Genomic DNA, 20,191 nt, shown 5'->3' with positions numbered 1-20,191 from the left:
CAGCTCAGAGGCAGAAAAAATACTGCTTCTGTCCTCCAACCCCAGGGGAGAAGAAAAGCCATTTCAGGGCACTGGTGAGGGCACGATAGGGGTTGAGCGCTGACATGGCATCTTCCTAGCCCTTCCTTGTATTCTAATAACTTCCAGGGTGTAGTCACCTGTTTTGCCCCTACCTTTTCACTTCTCCCTTGTTTTCTTACCTGCTCATCCCTCTCATCTCTACTTCTCAACTCTTGACTTACCTGCCCTGCCCTATTCTATCTTGGCTTCCCTTGTCCCGACCTCAGCTGTACCCTCTCTTGCCTGCTGGCTTAGCTGTCCCCTTCTCACTTTTCCATCTTCAAAGGTGACTCCTGTTTCAACTCTCCGGTGCCTTTTCACCAGTATGTTCAACTACCCTGCATACCTTCCTGACCCTCACCTGCCCCGCCGTCTCAAAGTCTCACTTCCCTCTAAGATGCCCGCGGGCTCTCCAGGGGGCGGGGCCTTCCCGGGAGAAGGTAAAGAGGAATTTCTGTCCAACCTAGAAGCACCTGGGAGTTTTGATGCAGAAAGGGCGGTGGCATCAAAAGGCTGCAATAAAGAGCCGAGAGAGAAGAGGGACAGTAGAACCCACGGGAGGAGGAGACAGGATGGGCGGGTGATACAGAGAGCGGGATCGAAGAAGACGAGGACGGGGTTGGCAACGGGAACCGGCCAGAGGCTCTGTAAGGACTCTGGGAGACTACGCTGGCTGCTTGCCCGGTTTCCCGACAGCAACGGGATTTGAAAATTCCCGAGGCCGCGCTTAGACTGGCAATGGGGACTGGACGAGGAAAGCCGCTGCTAGGGTCGGCTTCTCGCTCGCCCCACCCCAACTCTGGAGGCCCGGAAGCGGAAGTGACGGACACGGAAGTGGCCTCCTGTTGCCGAGGGGACGGGCCAGGCAGATGCCAACATGGCAGCGGTTGGGTCTGGTGGTTCCACCGCGGCGGCCGGGCCAGGGACGGTCTCCGCAGGGGCGTTGGAACCTGGGACTGCGAGTGCGGGTGAGACAGGGTGTGGCTGAGCAGTCGGCGACGGGCCAGGGGTCGGGGTCACTGCAGGATCAGAAAGGTTCCTCATTGAGGCGAGAGGGAGCATCCCGTATGGACCAACCTACGTGTGTGTGTGGCAGAGGGTAGTGGGGAGGACGTGTGTGTTGGAGGCAGGGAAGAGACCATTCTGAGGGTGATGGGGAGATCCCTTCTGCATATGGAGAGTAGAAACCATTCTCAGTCGGAGGAGGGTATTTCCTTTTGGGAAGGCTAAGACCACTAAGACCATTCTGAGTGTGTGTGTGGTGGCGTGTCCGTCCTTATAGAAGAAAGAGACCATTCTGAGAGTGGGAGAGTTCTTCCTTATAGAAGGGAGAGGCTATTCTGAGGGTGGTGGTTTCTTCCTTATAAAGGGACAGAGGCTATTGTGTGTTAGGGTGGGGCGAGTTCTTCCTTATATGACTTAGTACATTTTGAGGATAACGATGTCCATTATATGGGGAGAAGACTGTTCTGGGGGTCCCTTTGTAATGGAAGTAGAGTTCGTTGTACGTTGCAGTGGGAGGGTCCTTCCTTATATGGCAGAGAAAGGACGTCCTGAGGGTTCCAGGCCCTTTCTTATAGTGGGGAGAGTGCATTGTGAGTTTGAGTAGGACAAGGAATAATTCCTTGGCTGGAGGTAGGGGTATGCGGTGGTGGGAGGACGATTGGACCATATAGTGTACAGGAAAATACCTCCTGTATTGTTAAGGGACCCAGATCATTCTTAATGGAATAACCCTTTACTATATGGGGTTCAATCCTTGGGATAATGAAGGAATCATTTCTTACGTTCGTTAGACCATTCTGGGTCAGGGAGGAATCAGTCCTCATAGGAGGGAGGGATTGGAGAGACTATTTTGAATGTGAGGGAATGGAATGGGAGAAAAGCAGTTACTTAGGGGATGGACATGCCTTATACAGTGGTTGCATTCTTTGTTCTGGGGTATTATTCTTCACATAGGACAATCCTTCATTAAACAGAAGCATCATTTCATATGTCTTTGGTTTATTCATCCATCAAATGAGAATCTTTATAGTTCCTTCAGAGATCAGAGCCATGTAGGGGTCTGTTGAAGTAATACATATAAATCCCTTATTCCAATGATAGGCACACAGTAAGCACTTAATAAATATGAAGGATGTAGTTGGTATTCTGTCCAGGAGAGGGTTGCTTCAGATTCAGGGGCAGGAGAGAGAGGGCTGAGGTGGGTGTCCAGGGCCTGCCCACCCATTTCCTGACACCTCAGCAAGGATTCCAGGTATGGGCTAGACAGGGCGAGGCCCACTTCTCCCTTTCTGGCTCTTCCTGCCTGTGGCTGAGGCAGTGAAAGCTGGCAGGGGTCAGACCCACACTGGGTCAGGCTAGGCAGGCAGAAGGAGGAAATAGTGGTGGCTAGGAGGATCCTGGTTGAGAAAGGAGAGGGGAAGGTGGTGGTGTGGCTATGCCCCAGCAGCTTCTGACCCCTTCTTCCCCCTTGGTCCTTCCATTCCCCACAGCTCACCGGCGCCTCAAATACATATCCCTAGCCGTGCTGGTGGTCCAGAATGCCTCCCTCATCCTCAGTATCCGCTACGCCCGCACGTTGCCTGGGGACCGCTTCTTTGCCACCACTGCTGTGGTCATGGCCGAAGTGCTCAAAGGTCTCACCTGCCTGCTGCTGCTCTTCGCACAGAAGAGGGGTACGAGCCAGGGAGGGGGGCTGCATTGGAGTCGGCGGGTGGGACCGTATGTGTGTGTATACCCACACCCACATGGAGGGTTTGTTGGGAGAGTATCTCTGTGTCTGTGAAACTGCCTGGGGATGGCATTAAGTGCAGATAGGCTGCCTTGTACCTCCAGCTCTGAGTAGCTGCATCCACATTTTTATACCCCTAACTCCCCGAGAGCTGGCCACTGAACACTATAGGAGTGAGACAGTCTGTGCCCATAAGGTAGCAGGTGACCCTCACAATGGTGAGTTATTTATTTCTCTTTAACTTTTCACTATAGAGAATTTCAAACACAAAATCGGAGAAAATAATGAAATCGTAAAATATCCATGTCCCATCACCCAGATTCAACAGTTATCAACTCATGGTCGTTAGCCATTAAACAGTATCAGTGATTATCCACTCACTATCAATCTGTGTGTCTGTTTACCTCCTCCCCTACCTTATTATATTGAAGTGGGTCCCCCATGAAGTATTATTTTGAAGTAAATTCCTCCTTATTATCTTGAATAAATATTTTGGTACATTAAAAAAAAATAACTGCAATACCTAGAAATCATGAATCAAAAAATTAATAATAATTTTTAAAGTTAATAAAGTAATTAAATATCCAGCCAGTGTTCAAAGTTATAATGATTTCTCAGATGTCATGAAAGTTTAAAAACTTTTGTTTGAATCAGATTTATAGAAGGTCAGTGTTTTGTAACTGCTTAGTGTCTTCTATGCCTGCTCACCTCTAGGTTGCCCTGAACTCGTTTTTTTTCCTTTCTGCAGTTAATTTGTTGAAGAAATTAGGTGGTTTGTTTATCTTGTAGACTTTGAGTAGCCTGGATTTTGCTGACTACCTCCTGGTGGTCTCATTTAACATGTTCTTCTGTCCTCTATATTTCATATAAGTTGAATTTATTTCCTAATCTAAACACCTCCCCGGAGGTGTTCTTTAAAATGTTGCCTAATCATTTCTCTGTGAAGGCCTTGCCTGGCGCTCTGCCCTCAACATTTATGCTGAAGAAAACGTTCTCACCCCCTCATTAGCTCCAGAGCACTGGGAGGCAGCAGTTAAGGAACCCACCTGCTCTGTTCTTGACTGATTCTGAGCAAGTTCACGTGAACACTGTGTGGCATGCCCTGTTCTGGCTGGAGAGGTGGACATGTTAGCGATGCAGATGTACATCTTGCCCTGATAGGGCTGATATTGCGGTTGGGGAGAAACAAATAGCTCCAGATTAATCACATGCTTTCATCACATCTGCAGTTTCAACCCCCTCTCCCCAGTTTTTTTTTCCTTGAATTAGTTTGGTGGTAAAACTTGGCTTGATGTGATGCAGGGCTGTTTGTACGTTTGCGTTTTTTGATTTTCTCATTTGGTGTGACGACATAACGAGTCACTGCAGAGAGACAAATGTGCTTGATTATGATGGGCAGCCCCATATATGTGGGGTGTCTTATATGAAATATATATACCCTGTTACCTTTCAAACACTGGACATTTTTGAACACCCAAACCCCTGAGCCCAGGGAATTTGGATAAGGGGTTATTAGAGATTGATAATTACTCCTGGGATTAGTGCCATGAAGGGCAAGGACAGGGTTTTGTGAACAAGCATCAGCAGGAGTTCCTGTGATAACCTTGTGCAGTGGTTGTGGGGTTTTTCCCTGAGAAGGGACACTCAGCTGAGCCTTAAAAGATGAATTGCAAAAAAGTGGGGTGCATTCTGCAAAGGTCTTTTTCTACAGGAAAATGTTCTCATTTGTCAATTGGAGCAGGTCCCAACCAGACTTTCTGCTCAATAGCCTAGCCTGCATTCTGCCATGTGACTGGGGCAAATGCTTGATGTAGAGGGTGCTGACAGAAAGATGCAGCCAAGTGGGAGATGGCCCCTGCCCTCAGGCCAGAAAGTAACTAGATAAGTCTTAAAGTCAAGTCTAAAACTTCCACTTTTTGGTGAACAGCCTTCTACCCACATTCCTAGAGCCTCCAATTTACAGGCTCCTAGTTAACATGGATTATTTCACTAGAGAAATGAGTATTGAGTGCTTGCCGGGGAGGTAGAGAGCACAGACCTCACCCTAGCCCTCAGGGAGTCAGTGTGGTGGGAAGACACAGGACCAGGCCTGTTCCTGGCCCTCAGTGGATCCCTGCCTTTGGTAGCCAGTGCTAAAAAGGGCTCTCCTCCGTCCACCTAGGTAACGTGAAGCACCTGGTTCTTTTCCTCCACGAGGCTGTCCTGGTGCAGTATGTGGACACACTCAAGCTCGCAGTGCCCTCTCTCATCTACACCTTGCAGAATAACCTCCAGTACGTTGCCATCTCCAACCTGCCAGCTGCCACTTTCCAGGTGAGCCCTAAGCCCCGCATGGCCCCAGAGGAACAGGCTGGGGTGGGGAGTATGGGATTTGGGGGATAGGGGGTTACAAAAAGTAGGGGCTGTGTCTCCTTCAGAATGACCTTGGATCTTCCTCAACTTCAGTTTCCTCATCTGTGAGACTGGGAACGGGAACGGGAACAGTAGCTACTCACTGGGAGGCTGGGATGATTAAAAGAAATAATACCTGGGAAGAACCCTTAGTTGGTGATGAATAAATAAGCTTTAGGCTGTTTACAGGCAGCCTTATAAGATGGTTAGAAAGCCTGGATTCTGGGGCCAGGCTGCCTTGGTTCAAACCCCAGCTCTGCTACTTTCTAGCTGTGTGCTATTGGGCAAGTCACTTAACCTCTCTGTGCCTTAGTTGTCTCATCTTTAAATCGGACGTTACAATAGTGCCCACTTCATACTTGAGGATTAAATAAATGAACTCGCGAGGTGCTGAGACCCACACCTGGCACATAGTAAGTTCTATGTAAATGTTTACTGACGTGATTTCATGGCTGATTCATTTGTATAAACACTTTTATCAAGACCTCCCTCATCAGGATGTTTACCATTGATTCATTACCTGCTGTGTGAGGTGCTTCACATATATCAGTCTCATTCACAGATGATAATGTCAGGGCTCAGACAGGGCAGGTGTTTTGTCCCTCATCACACAGCTAGGACATGGGGTTGGGATGTGGACTTGGGTGTGGCCCAGGACTTCCTCACACAGCCATCCTCCTGTGTACTTTCTGGGAGGCATCTCAGAGCTACTTAGCCGCATCGCAGTCAGTGGCCAGTGGCTGGATATCTTTGCTGCCTTTATTGGCATCTACCCTACCATTTCCCTCCCTTGTGCCCCAGGGGTCCACAGCAGGTGCCGTCCCCCACGTGCACACATTGGGGGTCGGGAACAGCCCTCAGTGCCTTCCACATACCACCCACAGGTGACGTACCAGCTGAAGATCCTGACCACAGCTCTGTTCTCCGTGCTAATGCTGAACCGCAGTCTTTCCCGGCTGCAGTGGGCCTCCCTGCTGCTCCTCTTCACTGGCGTCGCCATTGTCCAGGCACAGCAAGCTGGTGGCGGGGGCCCACGGCCACTGGATCAGAACCCTGGGGCCGGCCTAGCGGCTGTCGTGGCCTCCTGTCTCTCCTCGGGCTTTGCAGGTGTCTACTTCGAGAAGATCCTCAAAGGCAGCTCAGGCTCCGTGTGGCTGCGCAACCTGCAGCTGGGCCTCTTTGGCACGGCGCTGGGCCTGGTGGGGCTCTGGTGGGCCGAGGGCACTGCCGTGGCCCGCCGCGGTTTCTTTTTCGGGTACACGCCTGCTGTCTGGGGCGTGGTGCTCAATCAGGCCTTCGGCGGGCTACTGGTGGCTGTTGTCGTTAAGTATGCCGACAACATCCTCAAGGGCTTTGCCACCTCCTTGTCCATCGTGCTGTCCACTGTTGCCTCCATCCGCCTCTTTGGCTTCCATGTGGACCCCTTGTTTGCCCTTGGCGCCGGGCTGGTCATCGGTGCGGTCTACCTCTACAGCCTTCCCCGAGGTGCAGCCAAAGCCATAGCTTCCGCCTCCGGGTCTGCCTCCGGGCCCTGCACTCACCAGCAGCCTCCCGGGCAGCCGCCACCACCACAGCTGTCTTCCCACCGTGGAGACCTCAGCACGGAACCCTTTCTGCCAAAGTCAGTGCTGGTGAAGTGAGGGCTGGCGGCGGTGGGGGGAGTCAGGGAGGGGCGCCGGGTGGAGGGTATTGGGCATCTGCAGGACCAGTTGCCACTGGGGCCTGGCTCCTCTGGGGTTGGAAGGGTCTTTTCTTCCAGGTCATTGAGACTTCTGGAAGGGTATGGGACTAGGGCAGGGCGTCACAGGAACCCTTCCTCATAGCCAAGGGTTTTTAGAATCGCCTCCTGTGTCCCAGTCTAACCCCTTTGGGGACCAGATCGGGGGAGCATCATCATTCAAGGCCTTTTACGTCTGCCCCCTTCAGCCAGAGGTGTCCTGTCTCTCATGCCTGAGAGAGCCCCTCCCAGTAATCCCTATACCTTTGCAGGGACAAATTGGACAAAAATCCTACAGCTCTTCAGTAATGACTGATGCCTCCCTGTGGGGTTCTGTTTCCCATAGCTTGAGGCCTTCTCTCCCTGACAACCATACCAGATCATGTTAGCAGCTCAGTCTTTTTGTGGCCTTGGGGCAGCTTCCTTGACACAAGGACCTGAAAATGGGCCTCTTGTGAGCGCCCAGGGAGAGAGGAGGAATGGGAGGCGAGAGCTGAGATTTTTGCATCAGCCCATTCAGGGGGACGGTGCAGTTAGGGGCTGTTTGATTTTTAGTGGTTTGGGGGTTTGTGGTGTAATAAGGTGAATGATCCAGGGTGTAGGGAAAACGGGGAAGGGAGGTCCTTGACGTGGCCTAATCTCATAGAATCTAAGACACTGTCAGTTGCTGGATGCAGGTTTATTTTCTAAGACATCCTGCGAGGAAAAATAAAGCTGCCAACCACACTCATGGTACCCCATTGGCTGTTTGAGGCACCCTTACTTCATACGGGGGTGTCTTTAAATTGCTGAAATGTGGGACCTGCCCCCTGCACTCCCCAAAGCTTATTAACCCCTTAACTGTCTCCCAGGATGTGTATGTATGTGTGTGTGTGTGTGTGTGTGTGTTGTGTGTGTGGTGTATGTGCGCGCGCGTGTGCCTGTGTGTGCCCGCGCGCTTGCGCATGGGAAACGCCTGGGCTATCTTTGCTATATGTACATAGGGGCGTTGGATCTTTATTTTTGATTAATTTGTTCTGATTTTTTGGTTTGTTTTTTAAGGAACTGTAATGAACAAATGTCAGGATACCCAATGCCAAATAAAGATGTTGTATTTATTTAGTCCACGTGTAGCTTTCTGACGCGGGGGACCCCCTCTCTCTGCGTGGGCTCCATTACTAACCCTGGGACTACCAGCCTCACTGCCGCCACCCTCGCTTGCTCAGGATGCCCGCCTGCCAGCCTACCCCAGTTTTCTGTGTTTTTCTTTCCTCCCCATTCCCATCACAGGTTGCTCACCAAGGTGAAGGGTTCCTAGCCGCTGGGATGGAAGACGCTGGCCTGGCCTCGCTCTCCCTTCTTGCCCTGGCCCAGCCAGGACCAAACTCTCTGATCAGTATTAGTGCTGGGGAGAGGTAGACACCGAATCCCCTGCCCCCACCACCCCCTCTCCCACGCAGGGCTGACACGACTAAACTCTCTGGTGATGAGGGCCCAGATGGGACCCACCCACCTTGGCCTCCAGCCCCTGTCACCCTCTTGTCTCTGCCAACCCCCCCCCACTTATTTCTTAGGTGAGTTTTTGTAAATAAAATGTGTTTTGCATCTTGCTGGTTTGGGTTGGGAAGTCTCAAAAAGTACCAGAGAAGGAAGCACTCAGGCCTCTCAGGCAAAACTTTTATTAAAAACCTGGGGGGAAGGTGTGGGGGCGGCGAAGGCTCAGTCCTGCTGCTTGGTTCGGGAGGCCTCAGCATTGGCCCGGAGCACAGCCCCTGGGGATGGGTAGGGGCGCTGCTGGAAGAGGGGCCCGGCTGCTGTCGTGTCTGCACCTGTCTTGGCCTCATTCCTCTTGGGGAGTCCTGTTGACCACGTGCCCCTGGGGGTGAAAGAGGATCAAGGTGGAAACGTGTAATGTGCCAGGCACCCTCCTACCCTCCACCCCCCCTCCACAACTGACAAAGGGGGAAAGGAGATAGGAAGAAAGAACGGTTACTGGTGCGGTGAATCATGAGGAAAGAGGAGGGTGCTTGAGGGGTAGTCACTTACCGGGGTGCGTCTGAGTATGAGCTGGGGTCCATGGGGTCTAATTCGTCATCCTTCCGGCTTGCCACTGTGGAGGAGGTGACAGAAGGAGGTCTTCAATGGAGGCATGAGGAGCCCCTGATCACTGAGCTCCCCCACCCCAGGAAGAAACGGAGCCCACGGCTGCCACAGCCCATGGCGCTTTCTCCCAGGCGCTAGGCTCAGGCACCCCAGTGAAGGTTTCCTTCCATCAGGCACTGCTGGCGCCTCCCTTACCTCACCCCAGCTTACCCTTCTTGCTCTTGGAGTAGGGAGCCAGTTCCTCCCGGCGATGGTGGCGTCGTTCTTTGACCTCTTCCCGGTCTGACTTGTCATATCCGCGGTCCCGGTCCCGGTCCCTGTCCCGCTCTCTCTCTCTGTCCACCTTGTCATAACCACGCTCTCGGTCTCTGTCAGACTTCTCATGGCCCCGTTCTGACTTCTCATGGCCCCGTTCTGACTTCTCATGACTTCGGTCCGATTTCTCATGGCCCCGGTCCGATTTCTCATGGTTCCGATCCAACTTCTCCTCAGCATCTGGGGGCATGTAAGCCTTGAACTCTTCCCATCTCAGGACCCAGTAGCCTCTGCCTTCAACAGCCTCCCTTGCCTGGGCCTGGGCCTGCCTGTCTTCCCTGACCCTCCTTGATCCACTATCTTTACCTGACCCCCTCGGAGAACTGCTAGAAGCACTTGAGGCACCCCTGGATCTACCAACTCACCTGCATTACTGCTCCTGAGCTTCTTGGCAGATTTGGTAACGACGGAGTTGGGGTCATGTGGGGAGAGCCAGGACACAAGGTCTGTGTCCACATTCCAGTAGTAAGGGAGCCCGCTGCAGGGCAGTGAGAGGGAGGGAAGGAATGTCAGTACAAGTGTTCTCTCTTTGTAGCCTTAGCTCCTGTCTCCCCAGTCTCTGCCTTACCAGCCCCATGTCAAGACCCCACAGGGAAGACTCCCAGCTCTCTTCCCCTCTGGCCCCTATTTAGCCCAAGCCAGGGATAACATAGAAAAGGTGAAGTCAGAAGTCACCTCTCCCTACCCCCACCATGTCCCCAGGCTCACCAGGAAGGGTCAAACACCTTGTACCAGCTTGGTGGCAGGCCTTCCAAGCGGGTGGCCTCATAGTCCACAGGATCATCATCATAGTCCTCAGCAATGATCTCTTCCTCTGGTTCTGGCAGGACAAGGGCGGGGAGGTGGGAGGAGGAGACCAGTAAGGACCAAGGGGATTCTCATCCTGCAGTCAGGTCCTGGAGAAGACACACTGAGATTCACATGGACCACGTGTGTGTGCCAGGTCTCACGTGCCCTGGCAAAGATTGCTCATATTCCAAATCTAAGTAGCTGAATATTGAGATTTACCAAAAAAATGTACCTAAATCTGTTTTGTTTCTGGATTCAGATTAAATATGACATACTATTACCCAAACTGACCTGGTTTCAGAGTTTAGATAGGGATTCATTTTAAAATGTATCCATATTTATTCAGTTCCTGAGTTCAGAAAGCATGTGACACCACACTACCCAAATCTATTAGGATAAAATTAGTTTGAACAGCAAGGGGTTTATCTAAAAATATGTCCAGATCTGTTCAGCTCCCAAGCTTGGCAAGTATGGGGTTTCTGATGCCCATATATTGAGTAGCAAGTTTGGATAGCAAGGGATTTATCCAAACACTGCTCTGAATCTATTTAGTTCCTGAGGCCTACAACAGTTGTCAGTTACTAGCAACAGAAGTAAAAAGGTGTATGAGTACCTGGACCTCAGTACACCTGTCACAGATTCCAGCTGTGGAAATAGCTAACAATGAAATGTGTATGTCAGCAACAGCATAGTGCCTGTCATACAATAGGCCCAAAACAGATACCAGCTGTGATCACAGTATTGTTAGTAAGATATATACTATCAGCAGAGAGCCTGATACTCAATAGGCTTAAAATATTAATGACCATTATCAGTATTATTAACCAAAGATCTATCCCTGGCACACAACAGGTTTGTAATAGATGCCACTTATCAATAAAGTGAAAATAAGATGAGTTTTCAGTGCTGGGGACACCTCACCCCAAAAGAGATACCAGTTTTTACTATAATTGACAATAAGGTATAAATACTAGCAACAGCAGAACAGTAGGCTTAAATGATAAATCCTATCATCATTTTATATACTGTTAACCATAAAGTGTAGGCCAGACACTTAGTAGACCCAAAATACGTGTCAGCTATGGATATGGTGAACAATAAAGTATATACCACCAGCATAGTGCCTGGCGCCTCAGTAGGTCTGAAATAATGTTATCTTTTAGTATGGTAAAAAACAAAATACCAGCATCCTGACACTGTGCTTGGCCCACAGGAGGCTGCATTAGAGACTAGCTTAGTACTACTATCCTTACTATTAGATGCTTTGTAACTACTTTCAGGGACTTGACTGATGGATTAAACTTGGGATACAGAAGACCCAAAATAGGCATCAGCTGTCAGTATTAAGGATGAAATGTCTATTCCAACCCCCTCCACCTCCCCTTCCCGTCCCCCACATCCGCCCACCCCACCACCCCCTGTGCATGCAGTAGGAATGGGTGTCAGGAATACATATTGTTAACAATGAAATGCCTGCCACCTCACTGCTTGGTGTACAGTAGGCCCGTGCTAGGTATCAAGTGGCAGAATCAACAACAAAGTGCCTGTCAAGCCTGGCTACATGGTAGGCCCATATGCTTTTAGCTCTCTCACCGGGCTCCAGATGTTTGAGGATGCCTCTCTTGGCCAAACGGGTCTGCAGCGCAACGGGCAGAGGCATAGCGGGTAGCAGACAGACCTACGAAAGGACAGACTAAAAAATACCTCAGATGAGGATCTGAATCTGGATTTTGTAACCAAGCGCCTCCCCCAGCATATACTCATCTAGACTCCCACCTACCCACGCGCACCAGGAGCTGGGCAACAGAAATCTACCTGCGAAAAGGTGTAAGGGATAAACAGTAAAATCACTAAAACTCTCACCAACCCTTCTCTCGAGGCCAACACTCTAGGGCCGGGTTCCTCTCCCAGGCCCAGGCCCCGCCCATCCCCGAAGGGGCCAAGCGCGGCTCCCCCGTGCCCCAGAAATGGGCTCACCCAACATTCCCCAAAGACTGCCGGGTGGGAGGAACCAAAGCGCTGGGATGGGGGAGTATAGTGCAGCACCTCTTTCAGCTCCAAAAAATGCGCCCACCCCGGACATTACCAATATAGTCACACGGGTAGTGGAAGGCTGTCAGACCGGTCGCCTCTTTCTAGTCGCCTCTATGATCCCCAGGACCACACGACTTTCTTCTCTCAAAGCACAGAATGACGTCCTCTCACCCCGAGCCTTGAGGCAACTGTGCGACGCTCACGCTGCAGTGATCAGATGACGCAAACCTGGGTGGCCAATGAGAGTGCGCCTTGCTCCGACGTCTGGCGAAACGACCCAATCATTGCCTTGGAATAGGTAGACAGCTCGAGCGCTTGTATGCGTTTACGGCAGGGGCGTGGCTTGGCCGGGGTTTAGCCAGACCGCGAGGCCGGACGCCGGCGCCATGGAGGAGTACGCTCGGGAGCCTTGGTACGGCGAGGGGCACAGGCCTCGGGACTGTTGTTGCGGCGCCACGGCCAGCAGTGGGAGGCGGGAGGTGGAGGCATCGGCCACAGAGCGCCACAGCCCAGACTCGGGAGGGTCTTAAGACGTTTGTTGTCTCCTGCCCCCCTCCACTTGGTTCCTCCTATTCGGGCTCCGTTAAAAGGGGGCCACAATTGTGTGCCTGAAGGAGAAGGTGCGGTGCAGCAGGAACCACTCCACGTTTCCCGTGACTTCGTACCTCCCAGTCCCTCTTTGTTAACGAAAAGAGACACGTTGGTCGAATCCATTCCAGCTGGGGGTTGGTTCATCTAGCGGAAACCCCCAGGATTACTGCGCGTGGTTTTTCCCAGGTCGTTTCAGTTAATGGAGGCGGGGCCCAAGCGAGCCAGTTGTGGGCAAGAAGCGGGTGCTGGATCCTCCCCACTGTCAGCGCTTGGTTTTTCCCAGTTGTGCGGGGGGTTAAAAAAGGGAAGAGGGCGGGGCTCGGTTGGACGTGATCATTGTCGGAGAAAGGGGTGCGACCCCATCCTGCTTTAGTAACCGTGCTAACTTGTTAACACTAATGTAGCGCTTATTTAAATGTGCCAACTCTTTGCTAGTTATCAATTCATTTAATCTTTGATATTAGTAAAGCAGTTGGCTGTTTTCTTGGTTGGCTGTGAAGGGGAGGGGCGGACAGGGCAAAGACTGCCTCTTCCGCACTATTTCCTGCCTAAATGGAGGGAAAATAATCTCTTGAAGTGCTACTTCCCATTTGGGTGAAGTGGTTTCTTCCAGTGGGAAAGAGTCCTTGTGACATGGCATGGGGGAGGGCTCACATTAACCCCATCCTCCCCTTCCCGCTTGCAGCCCATGGCGAATTGTGGATGATTGCGGTGGAGCCTTCACTATGGGTGTTATCGGCGGTGGAGTCTTCCAGGCCATTAAGGGCTTCCGCAATGCCCCTGTCGTGAGTCCTTGCCTTCCCTGGGTGGTGCGGGGATCCTGCCCTGCCCACACAGGATACTGTTCTGAAAACTGCTTGGAGCTGCCAATAACATGCATTTATTTATTCTGGTGTCTGCTGACCTATGTGCCAGGCCTGGCTCCAGGATCTGGGAGTTTGGAGGAACTGCAGACATGACCTCTGCCTCTCACCCCCCACCCAAGTGAAGCTCCTCTGGAAATGCTGTGTTGTCACAAGGGTCATTACCAAGACCTAAATGTGTGTGCAAATTCGTACAGATTTCACCTAGAGGCAGATTCTGGGTCAGAAACCTGGGTAGAGGGAAGTGACGGGAGTTTAACTGGCAGGACAGCCTTAAAGTTGAGAAAATGCTTTTTTTTAACTTTTTTTTTATTGAGTTATAGTCATTTTACAATGTTGTGTCAAATTCCAGTGTAGAGCACAATTTTTCAGTTGTACATGAACATACATATTCATTGTCACATTCTTTTTCACTGTGAGCTACCACAAGATCTTGTATATATTTCCCTGTGCTATACCATATAATCTAGTTTATCTATTCTGCATATGCTTGTCAGTATTTACAAATTTTGAAATCCCAGTCTGTACCTCCCCCCCCCAGCAACCACAAGTTTGTATTCTATGTCTGTGAGTCTGTTTCTGTTTTGTATTTATGGTTTTTTTTTTTTTTTTTTTTTAGATTCCACATATGAGTGATCTCATATGGTATTTTTCTTTCTCTTTCTGGCTTACTTCACTTAGAATGACATTCTCCAGGGATATCCATATTGCTGCAAATGGCATTATGTTGTTTTTTATGGCTGAATAGTATTCCACTGTATAAATATACCACCTCTTCTTTATCCAGTCATCTGTTGATGGACATTTAGGCTGTTTCCATGTCTTGGCTGTATATGTGCTGCCAAAGTGAGCACAAGAAAGTGCTTTTAATTTAACGTAGTTCTATCACCTTCTCTGACACCTGCCCCACCCCCCTGGGAGATCTCATCCAATGTCATGACTTGAAATGCCATCCATTTGTCAGGGTTTCTGCAACGTATATATCTAGCCTTGTTCCTCCCTTCAACTCCTGGAACTCTCTTTCCTGGATCTTTGCCCAAGCTTTTCCCTCTCATCCTCAAGGTTCACAAATGTCCCACTCCTTAAAGAAGCCACTCCTGATCCCTCAGCCACTATCATGTCTCTTCATTCTATTTCCTGTAGGGTTTGCATTGCTGTCTGAGGCTATCTTGTTTATCTGGGATCTGTCTCTCCCACTGTAATGTGAGCTCTGAGAGGATAGGGGCCACGTCTACCTTGTTCACTGCTGTTTGCCTGCATATAACAAGGGGCCTGGCACATAGGTCCTCAATAATTACTGAATGAGTGAATGAATGAATGAATAACTTCTCAATCCAGCTCTGAGAACACCTATGTTGGGGTGCTCTCCAGCCCCCTCATTCTTGGCCACTTCACATTTTTACCCCTAATACCTCTAGTGGGTTTCCCACCCTGTCCCTCTTTCATTTTTATTTTTATTTATTTAAATTTTTTTTCAAATTTTTAAATTTTTTGCTGGGGAGGTAATTAGGTTTACTTATTTATTTTTAGAGGAGGTACTGGGGATTGAACCCAGGACCTTGTGTATGCTAAGCATGCACTCTGCCACTGAGCTATACGCTCCCCCCAACCCCATCCCTCTTTTAAAAGCTAGAAACCTTGTCTGCCAGTGAGCCTGCTTCTGATTCCCTTCCTTATCCCTTACCCCCAGGGAATTCGGCACCGACTGAGAGGTAGTGTCAATGCTGTGAGGATCCGAGCCCCTCAAATTGGAGGTGAGAGGTTTGGGGAGACATAAAAGAGATATGATAACAGAGTTGGGAGTGGTTGCTCCTTTGAGTCTAGACTGCAAGATAGGGGTCCAGATTCTAGCCTCAATTCTGCCTGGGACTTCCTGGGGGAGTGATGTTTCCCAGAAATTTAATATGGGTGAGTTCTGGAGTTTCAGTCCAGGCCCTGGCTCTTCCCTGATGTGTGACCTTGGGCTAGTGGCTTAACATCTCTGAACCTCATCTGTAACACAGGGGTGGCAATAACTAACCACCCAGTCAATTTTATAATTTATGTAATTTACATTGTCCTTACTAAGTGTGGGTTGTGCTGCTAAGCACTTTGATAATATTAACTTTACATTTTCAGAAGTCAAATAACATGTAGTGCCTAGATTAGGTGCCGGCACAGAGTTAGACCTCAGTAAACATTTTAACCATCATATTGTTAACTGCCTTTCCTAATCCGTTTCCTTCTCCCAAACCAAGATCAGAATTCCAATTCTGTGTGGTAGTTATGAGGATCAAAGTTGCTCTGTTAAAAGCCATCTAGAAGCAGATAAGTTTGCCTATAAACACTTGTCAACTCCCCGTGAAAGTGAAGGAAGTGTGATAATGATTATAGACAGCTTGAAAAAGCCACCACAGGGACAGATGGGGACTATCCCCCAGGAGTTTGCCATCTGCCTCTGCATCTGGGTTTTTCTCCCCATTCTTTGCCAGAGCATACAGGCCTTGGAAGTCCCCAGACCCTGAGCCATAGATTCTTGCGATTCTTCAGGAACACTAATTAGGCCTTCGTCCCCCTACAGGTAGCTTCGCAGTGTGGGGGGGCCTGTTCTCCACCATCGACTGTGGTCTGGTGCGACTGCGGGGCAAGGAAGATCCTTGGAACTCCATCACCAGTGGAGCGTTGACCGGAGCTGTGCTGGCTGCCCGCAGTGAGTGCCTCAGTCCCTGGCCCCAGCCCCTTCTACCCAGTTCTGCCTGCCCTCACCTCCCTCTCTCCTGCCTCCTCTTTCCTTCAGGTGGCCCACTGGCCATGGTGGGCTCGGCCATGATGGGGGGCATCCTGTTGGCCCTCATCGAGGGTGTCGGCATCCTCCTCACTCGCTACACCGCCCAGCAGTTCCGCAATGGTGAGAACCTGGCAAAGCTGGTCAGGGAGAGGTAGGAAATGCTCTGACTAGCCGCCTCCACTCACCTTTACTTGATTCTCCCCTCTCTAGCACCCCCATTCCTGGAGGACCCCAGCCAGCTGCCCCCTAAGGAGGGTACCCCGGCCCCAGGCTACCCCAGCTATCAGCAGTACCACTGAGGAAGTGACCGCCTATCACCGCCACCGTGGGAGCTCCTCCTCGGTTCCCTCCCCGATGATCTACCTCGATGGGGGGGCTGGCTCCTGGTTGGCCCTGGGACCCTCCAGAGAGGGCCTCTACTCTGTTCCCTTATCCCAGTTTGGAGGTGAGGCACCCCAACTGCCCTGATGGATGGGTCTCTCCTCTCTCAGGGCACCCCAGCCCCCACTCACATGTAACAAGCTCTCACCCTAGTCCCTTTGGCACCCTGATGAGTATTTAAAGCCAGTTTTGAAATGCCTATGTATGTACTCCTTGAGCCACCCATAGGAGCCGCTCCCTAGGACAAGGGGCAGAGCCCTCTTCGGGGACTTGGGAGCCCTCCAATTTGGAGTCCCACAGAGAGTGGGCTCTAGTAAGGGTTTGTGGCATGAATGTGCAGGAGGGGGAGTGAGTCAAGATGTGAGTAAGGATGTGTGGGGACCAAGTGGTGAATCATAAGCAGACAGAGGAACAGGCTTGGGAAAGAAGTGAGTGAGCACAAGATTGCTGGGGTGGCGAGGGTGGTTCAGCACCTGGCACCTCTGACCTCTCCCCGCCCCGTGTCTCTATCGCCAAGGCTGGGAAATCTGACCTCATCATGAACTCTGTCTTTTCTGGATACCAGTCACCCATTTGTGAAGCTAATTCCCCTCCATGTGGCCTCACCATGGACCTGGGATGGAAGTAGGGGCCAGGGGGACCCAGCTTCCTTGAAGAAGGTACCCTTTGTCAGCCTCCTCTTCTGCACCACAGATGTTCCTGCTCTGCGATGCTCAGTGTTGTCAGTATTTAAGGGTACCACAAAAGAACCAGAAATGAGTTTTTATTTTGGGTGTGGGGGAGTTTTGGGAAAGATTTTTCTGGATGGACATTTGGCCTCAAACACTTGCATGTAAACCCCTACATGTGTGAGGCAGCCGCCCCCACTGGGGTGCAAACAGCCTCATGGGAAACAAAAACAGTCCCTTTTGTACAAAGCCATTGCAAAGAGGTGGAAATGCCCTCTCTCATAAAATCGCTCCCTGGAGATGCAGATGCTGAGTTCTCAGGCCTCCCAAGGCCCCAACGGGGACCTGGCCTTGAACTCTTGGCTCCACGGGCACAGGCCCGGGCCTGCCAGCTACCCCGACACACCTGCAGGACCTGGACCGCAGTCAGACCCAGGGTATCCCTGGCTGCCACCCTTGTATTTCTGGTTCACTCCATTTGGTCCCGCTCATTTGGTACACCTAAGCCCCGCCCTTCCTCACCTCCCTGCTGCTAATAAACGTTGGCCCACTATCTCTTCCGAGCCTTTTCCCTCTGGGAGTCCACAGGCTCCACCCCTCTCAGGCTACTGTGCTGCCCACAGACCCTTAAGTCCCCAGGTCCCATTCCCTATCTTTCAACCGGGTCCTCTAAGGCTTTTGCAGGCCCTACCTCCTTTACCTATCGACTTGGACTCCTCTGAGGCCTCCTCCAAGTAGGCTCCGCCCCTACAGCCCCTTATGTCTGCAAGTTCCGTTCCTTCAGCAGCCTGCAGACCCTACCTCTAACCATCTTCAGGCCCCGCCCTGCCCCGCGCCTTAAGGTCCTGCCCCCTCGGGTACCTCAAACGCTGGGCGTTCCGCCCTCCTCTCCAGTCCTTAGGACCCAGCTCACCATCTCAGATTCTGGAAGGCTGTTGGACCCGCGAGGGCCGTGGAGAGCTTCATGGCAAAGTTCAGGGCCTTCTACTCTGGCTCCTGGGGCCACGGGCTGGGGTGGGGCGGGGCAGGGCGCGGCAGGGCGGGGGGACCAGTACGGGGCTTAATGGTGGAGGACTAGGGGGCTTCCGGTGGTGGGGCATCGTGGGAGCCTGGCTTCTGGGGCATCACCCCGCGCCTAGTTGGGGCTGGGGTTCCCGGAGTCATCCAGGTCCCCAGAGTTGGGGGCGGGGCGGGGAGGACTAGTCAAGCCCTGCCCCCTGCCCTGACTGTGGGCCTGCTTCTCTTCTAAAAGAAGGGAAAGCGGGATCAGGCCCCGGGTGGTTTCTACAGGGACTGCCTAGACCGAGAGAAGGCAGGAGATGGAGAAGGCCAGAATGAGACTGAAACAAATGGAAAGATGAAGAGAGAAACAGAAACTGAGAGACATGCACATATAGGGAGGTTGAGACCCTAGTGGAGACAGAAGGAGATGGAGGCAGAGAGAGACAGACAAATAAGTGAAAAGACACAGAGACAAGAAGTACAGAGACAGACAGGAAGAGGTACAAGAAGCTGTGTGAGGGTCAGAAACAGGTGAGAAGACCCTCAGCGTCAGATGGAGGCAGGCGCAGGAGAGGAGAGGTAGCGGTGTACAGTCAGTCCTGAGCTGGGTTGAGGGGCTAGACCAACAGTCGGCTGTCAGGCCGTGCCTCCTCAGGCCGCCTTCCCACTTACCTTCTAGCTGAGGGGCCTCCGAGATGCAGAGAGATGCCCAAACTGCGTCCTCTCTGTCTCTGTCACTCATCTCTAGCTTAATCCCACCTGCTTCCGATAGGGATTTCAGGGGCTGTCCCTCAAGTTCTTCCTTCTTGACTTCCTCCACGCCTGAGCCCCAAATTTGCCTCTATCTGTCTTGATCTGTCTCTCAGCCCTCCTTCCTCATTTCTCTGCTTTGATTTCCCTGGCTGGTGGCTCTCACACTCCCCGAGCCCTTGGGTTTGCCATCCACTTGTCCACATGTGGTGGGGAAGGAAAATATTTGATGGATGAGGAGGGTTAGAGAGGTGGACAGGATCAGGGAAGAGCCAGGGGGTCCAGCCCTGACAGTGGAGTCGGGGAGTCGCTCTGTCCAATTCCTCAGGCAGAGAACTCAAGAGGCCAGGGAGAGAGACATGGGGAGATCAAAGATAGACAGACAGATAGAGAATAGAAAAGATATGGAAAGAGATACCACGAGAGAAGGAGAAGCCAGAGTTTACAGAGACATCAGAGGAGAGACAGAAATGCAGAGATGGGGAGAAAGATACCAAGAAAGAAAAAAACAGTACAAGTAAGAAAGAGACAAGAGGGAATGAAAGTGAGGAGACAGAGATTGGGAGAGATGGAGGTAGCAAGGGGAAAAAAAAAAGAGAAATGGAGGAGCCGAGAGAGGGAGGGAGAAAGTAAGACAGCAGAGTTGGGCACACACACCTTCCCCCAAGTCTGGGAGCTGCTGGTCTGAGTATTATTTCCTCTGTTCTCTCGGTGGCAGTTGGAGAATGGGGCCTGACTGGGCAGGACAACCCTGACATCCCCACCCTCACCAGCCCAGGTCATCGAGGCGGGTGGGAGAGCTGCTTCCCCTGGAGATACACCTTTAGAGATCTGGGCTCTGATGGTGGGAACTGGGGAACATCTCAAGGAGCCCATTTAGGGCCAACCTCTGGAGCTGAGCAGTGGGGGGCATCTCCCTGGAATCTCCAGTGTCATCAGATTACCTGCAAGCCTGCGGACAAGGAAGGATGTGTCAGTGATCACTTCTGATGTGACAGAGGAAACTGTCTCCGGTGACCCTCATTCATAAGAGGAAAGTGAAAGCAC

At 51.4% G+C, this 20,191-nt stretch overlaps 3 protein-coding genes across 8 annotated transcripts; 2 read left to right on the top strand and 1 right to left on the bottom strand.

Annotated features, from left to right (window-relative positions):
* Nucleotides 1–877: 877 nt before the first annotated feature.
* On the top strand, nucleotides 878–8,491 carry SLC35A2 (solute carrier family 35 member A2). 3 transcript variants are annotated; one of them, XM_045505159.1, is made up of 5 exons: nucleotides 878–1,028; nucleotides 2,556–2,738; nucleotides 4,956–5,107; nucleotides 6,660–6,806; nucleotides 8,172–8,491. In XM_045505159.1, the coding sequence occupies exons 1-5, from the start codon at nucleotides 938–940 to the stop codon at nucleotides 8,298–8,300; spliced, it is 702 nt and encodes a 233-aa protein (XP_045361115.1). In that variant the 5' UTR covers nucleotides 878–937; the 3' UTR covers nucleotides 8,301–8,491. The 3 variants fall into 3 exon arrangements, with proteins under 3 accessions (XP_045361115.1, XP_010966443.2, XP_074215498.1); XM_010968141.3 differs by having other exon boundaries at nucleotides 6,070–6,806; XM_074359397.1 differs by lacking the exon at nucleotides 2,556–2,738 and having other exon boundaries at nucleotides 880–1,028; nucleotides 6,070–6,806.
* A 53-nt stretch (nucleotides 8,492–8,544) lies between these two features.
* Nucleotides 8,545–12,322, bottom strand: PQBP1 (polyglutamine binding protein 1). Of its 4 annotated transcripts, none has more exons than XM_010968137.3 (7): nucleotides 12,175–12,322; nucleotides 11,682–11,781; nucleotides 10,008–10,119; nucleotides 9,665–9,777; nucleotides 9,195–9,479; nucleotides 8,928–8,991; nucleotides 8,545–8,757 (listed from the first exon to the last, which is right to left on the bottom strand). In XM_010968137.3, the coding sequence occupies exons 2-7, from the start codon at nucleotides 11,746–11,748 to the stop codon at nucleotides 8,601–8,603; spliced, it is 798 nt and encodes a 265-aa protein (XP_010966439.1). In that variant the 5' UTR covers nucleotides 11,749–11,781; nucleotides 12,175–12,322; the 3' UTR covers nucleotides 8,545–8,600. The 4 variants fall into 4 exon arrangements, with proteins under 4 accessions (XP_010966439.1, XP_010966440.1, XP_045361117.1 ...); XM_010968138.3 differs by lacking the exon at nucleotides 12,175–12,322 and adding an exon at nucleotides 11,956–12,099; XM_045505161.2 differs by lacking the exon at nucleotides 12,175–12,322 and adding an exon at nucleotides 11,952–11,975.
* Nucleotides 12,323–12,386: 64 nt separating this feature from the next.
* Nucleotides 12,387–16,923, top strand: TIMM17B (translocase of inner mitochondrial membrane 17B). Its single transcript, XM_010968136.3, has 6 exons — nucleotides 12,387–12,534; nucleotides 13,399–13,498; nucleotides 15,267–15,330; nucleotides 16,137–16,265; nucleotides 16,353–16,463; nucleotides 16,554–16,923. The coding sequence occupies exons 1-6, from the start codon at nucleotides 12,509–12,511 to the stop codon at nucleotides 16,640–16,642; spliced, it is 519 nt and encodes a 172-aa protein (XP_010966438.1). The 5' UTR covers nucleotides 12,387–12,508; the 3' UTR covers nucleotides 16,643–16,923.
* The last annotated feature ends 3,268 nt before the right edge of the window (nucleotides 16,924–20,191 follow it).

The sequence above is a fragment of the Camelus bactrianus genome, chromosome X, assembly GCF_048773025.1.
Source record: "Camelus bactrianus isolate YW-2024 breed Bactrian camel chromosome X, ASM4877302v1, whole genome shotgun sequence".
Lineage (NCBI taxonomy): Eukaryota > Metazoa > Chordata > Mammalia > Artiodactyla > Camelidae > Camelus > Camelus bactrianus.
The sequence above is the reverse complement of the archived record's forward strand: the minus strand, read 5'-3'. Positions and strand labels throughout refer to the sequence as shown.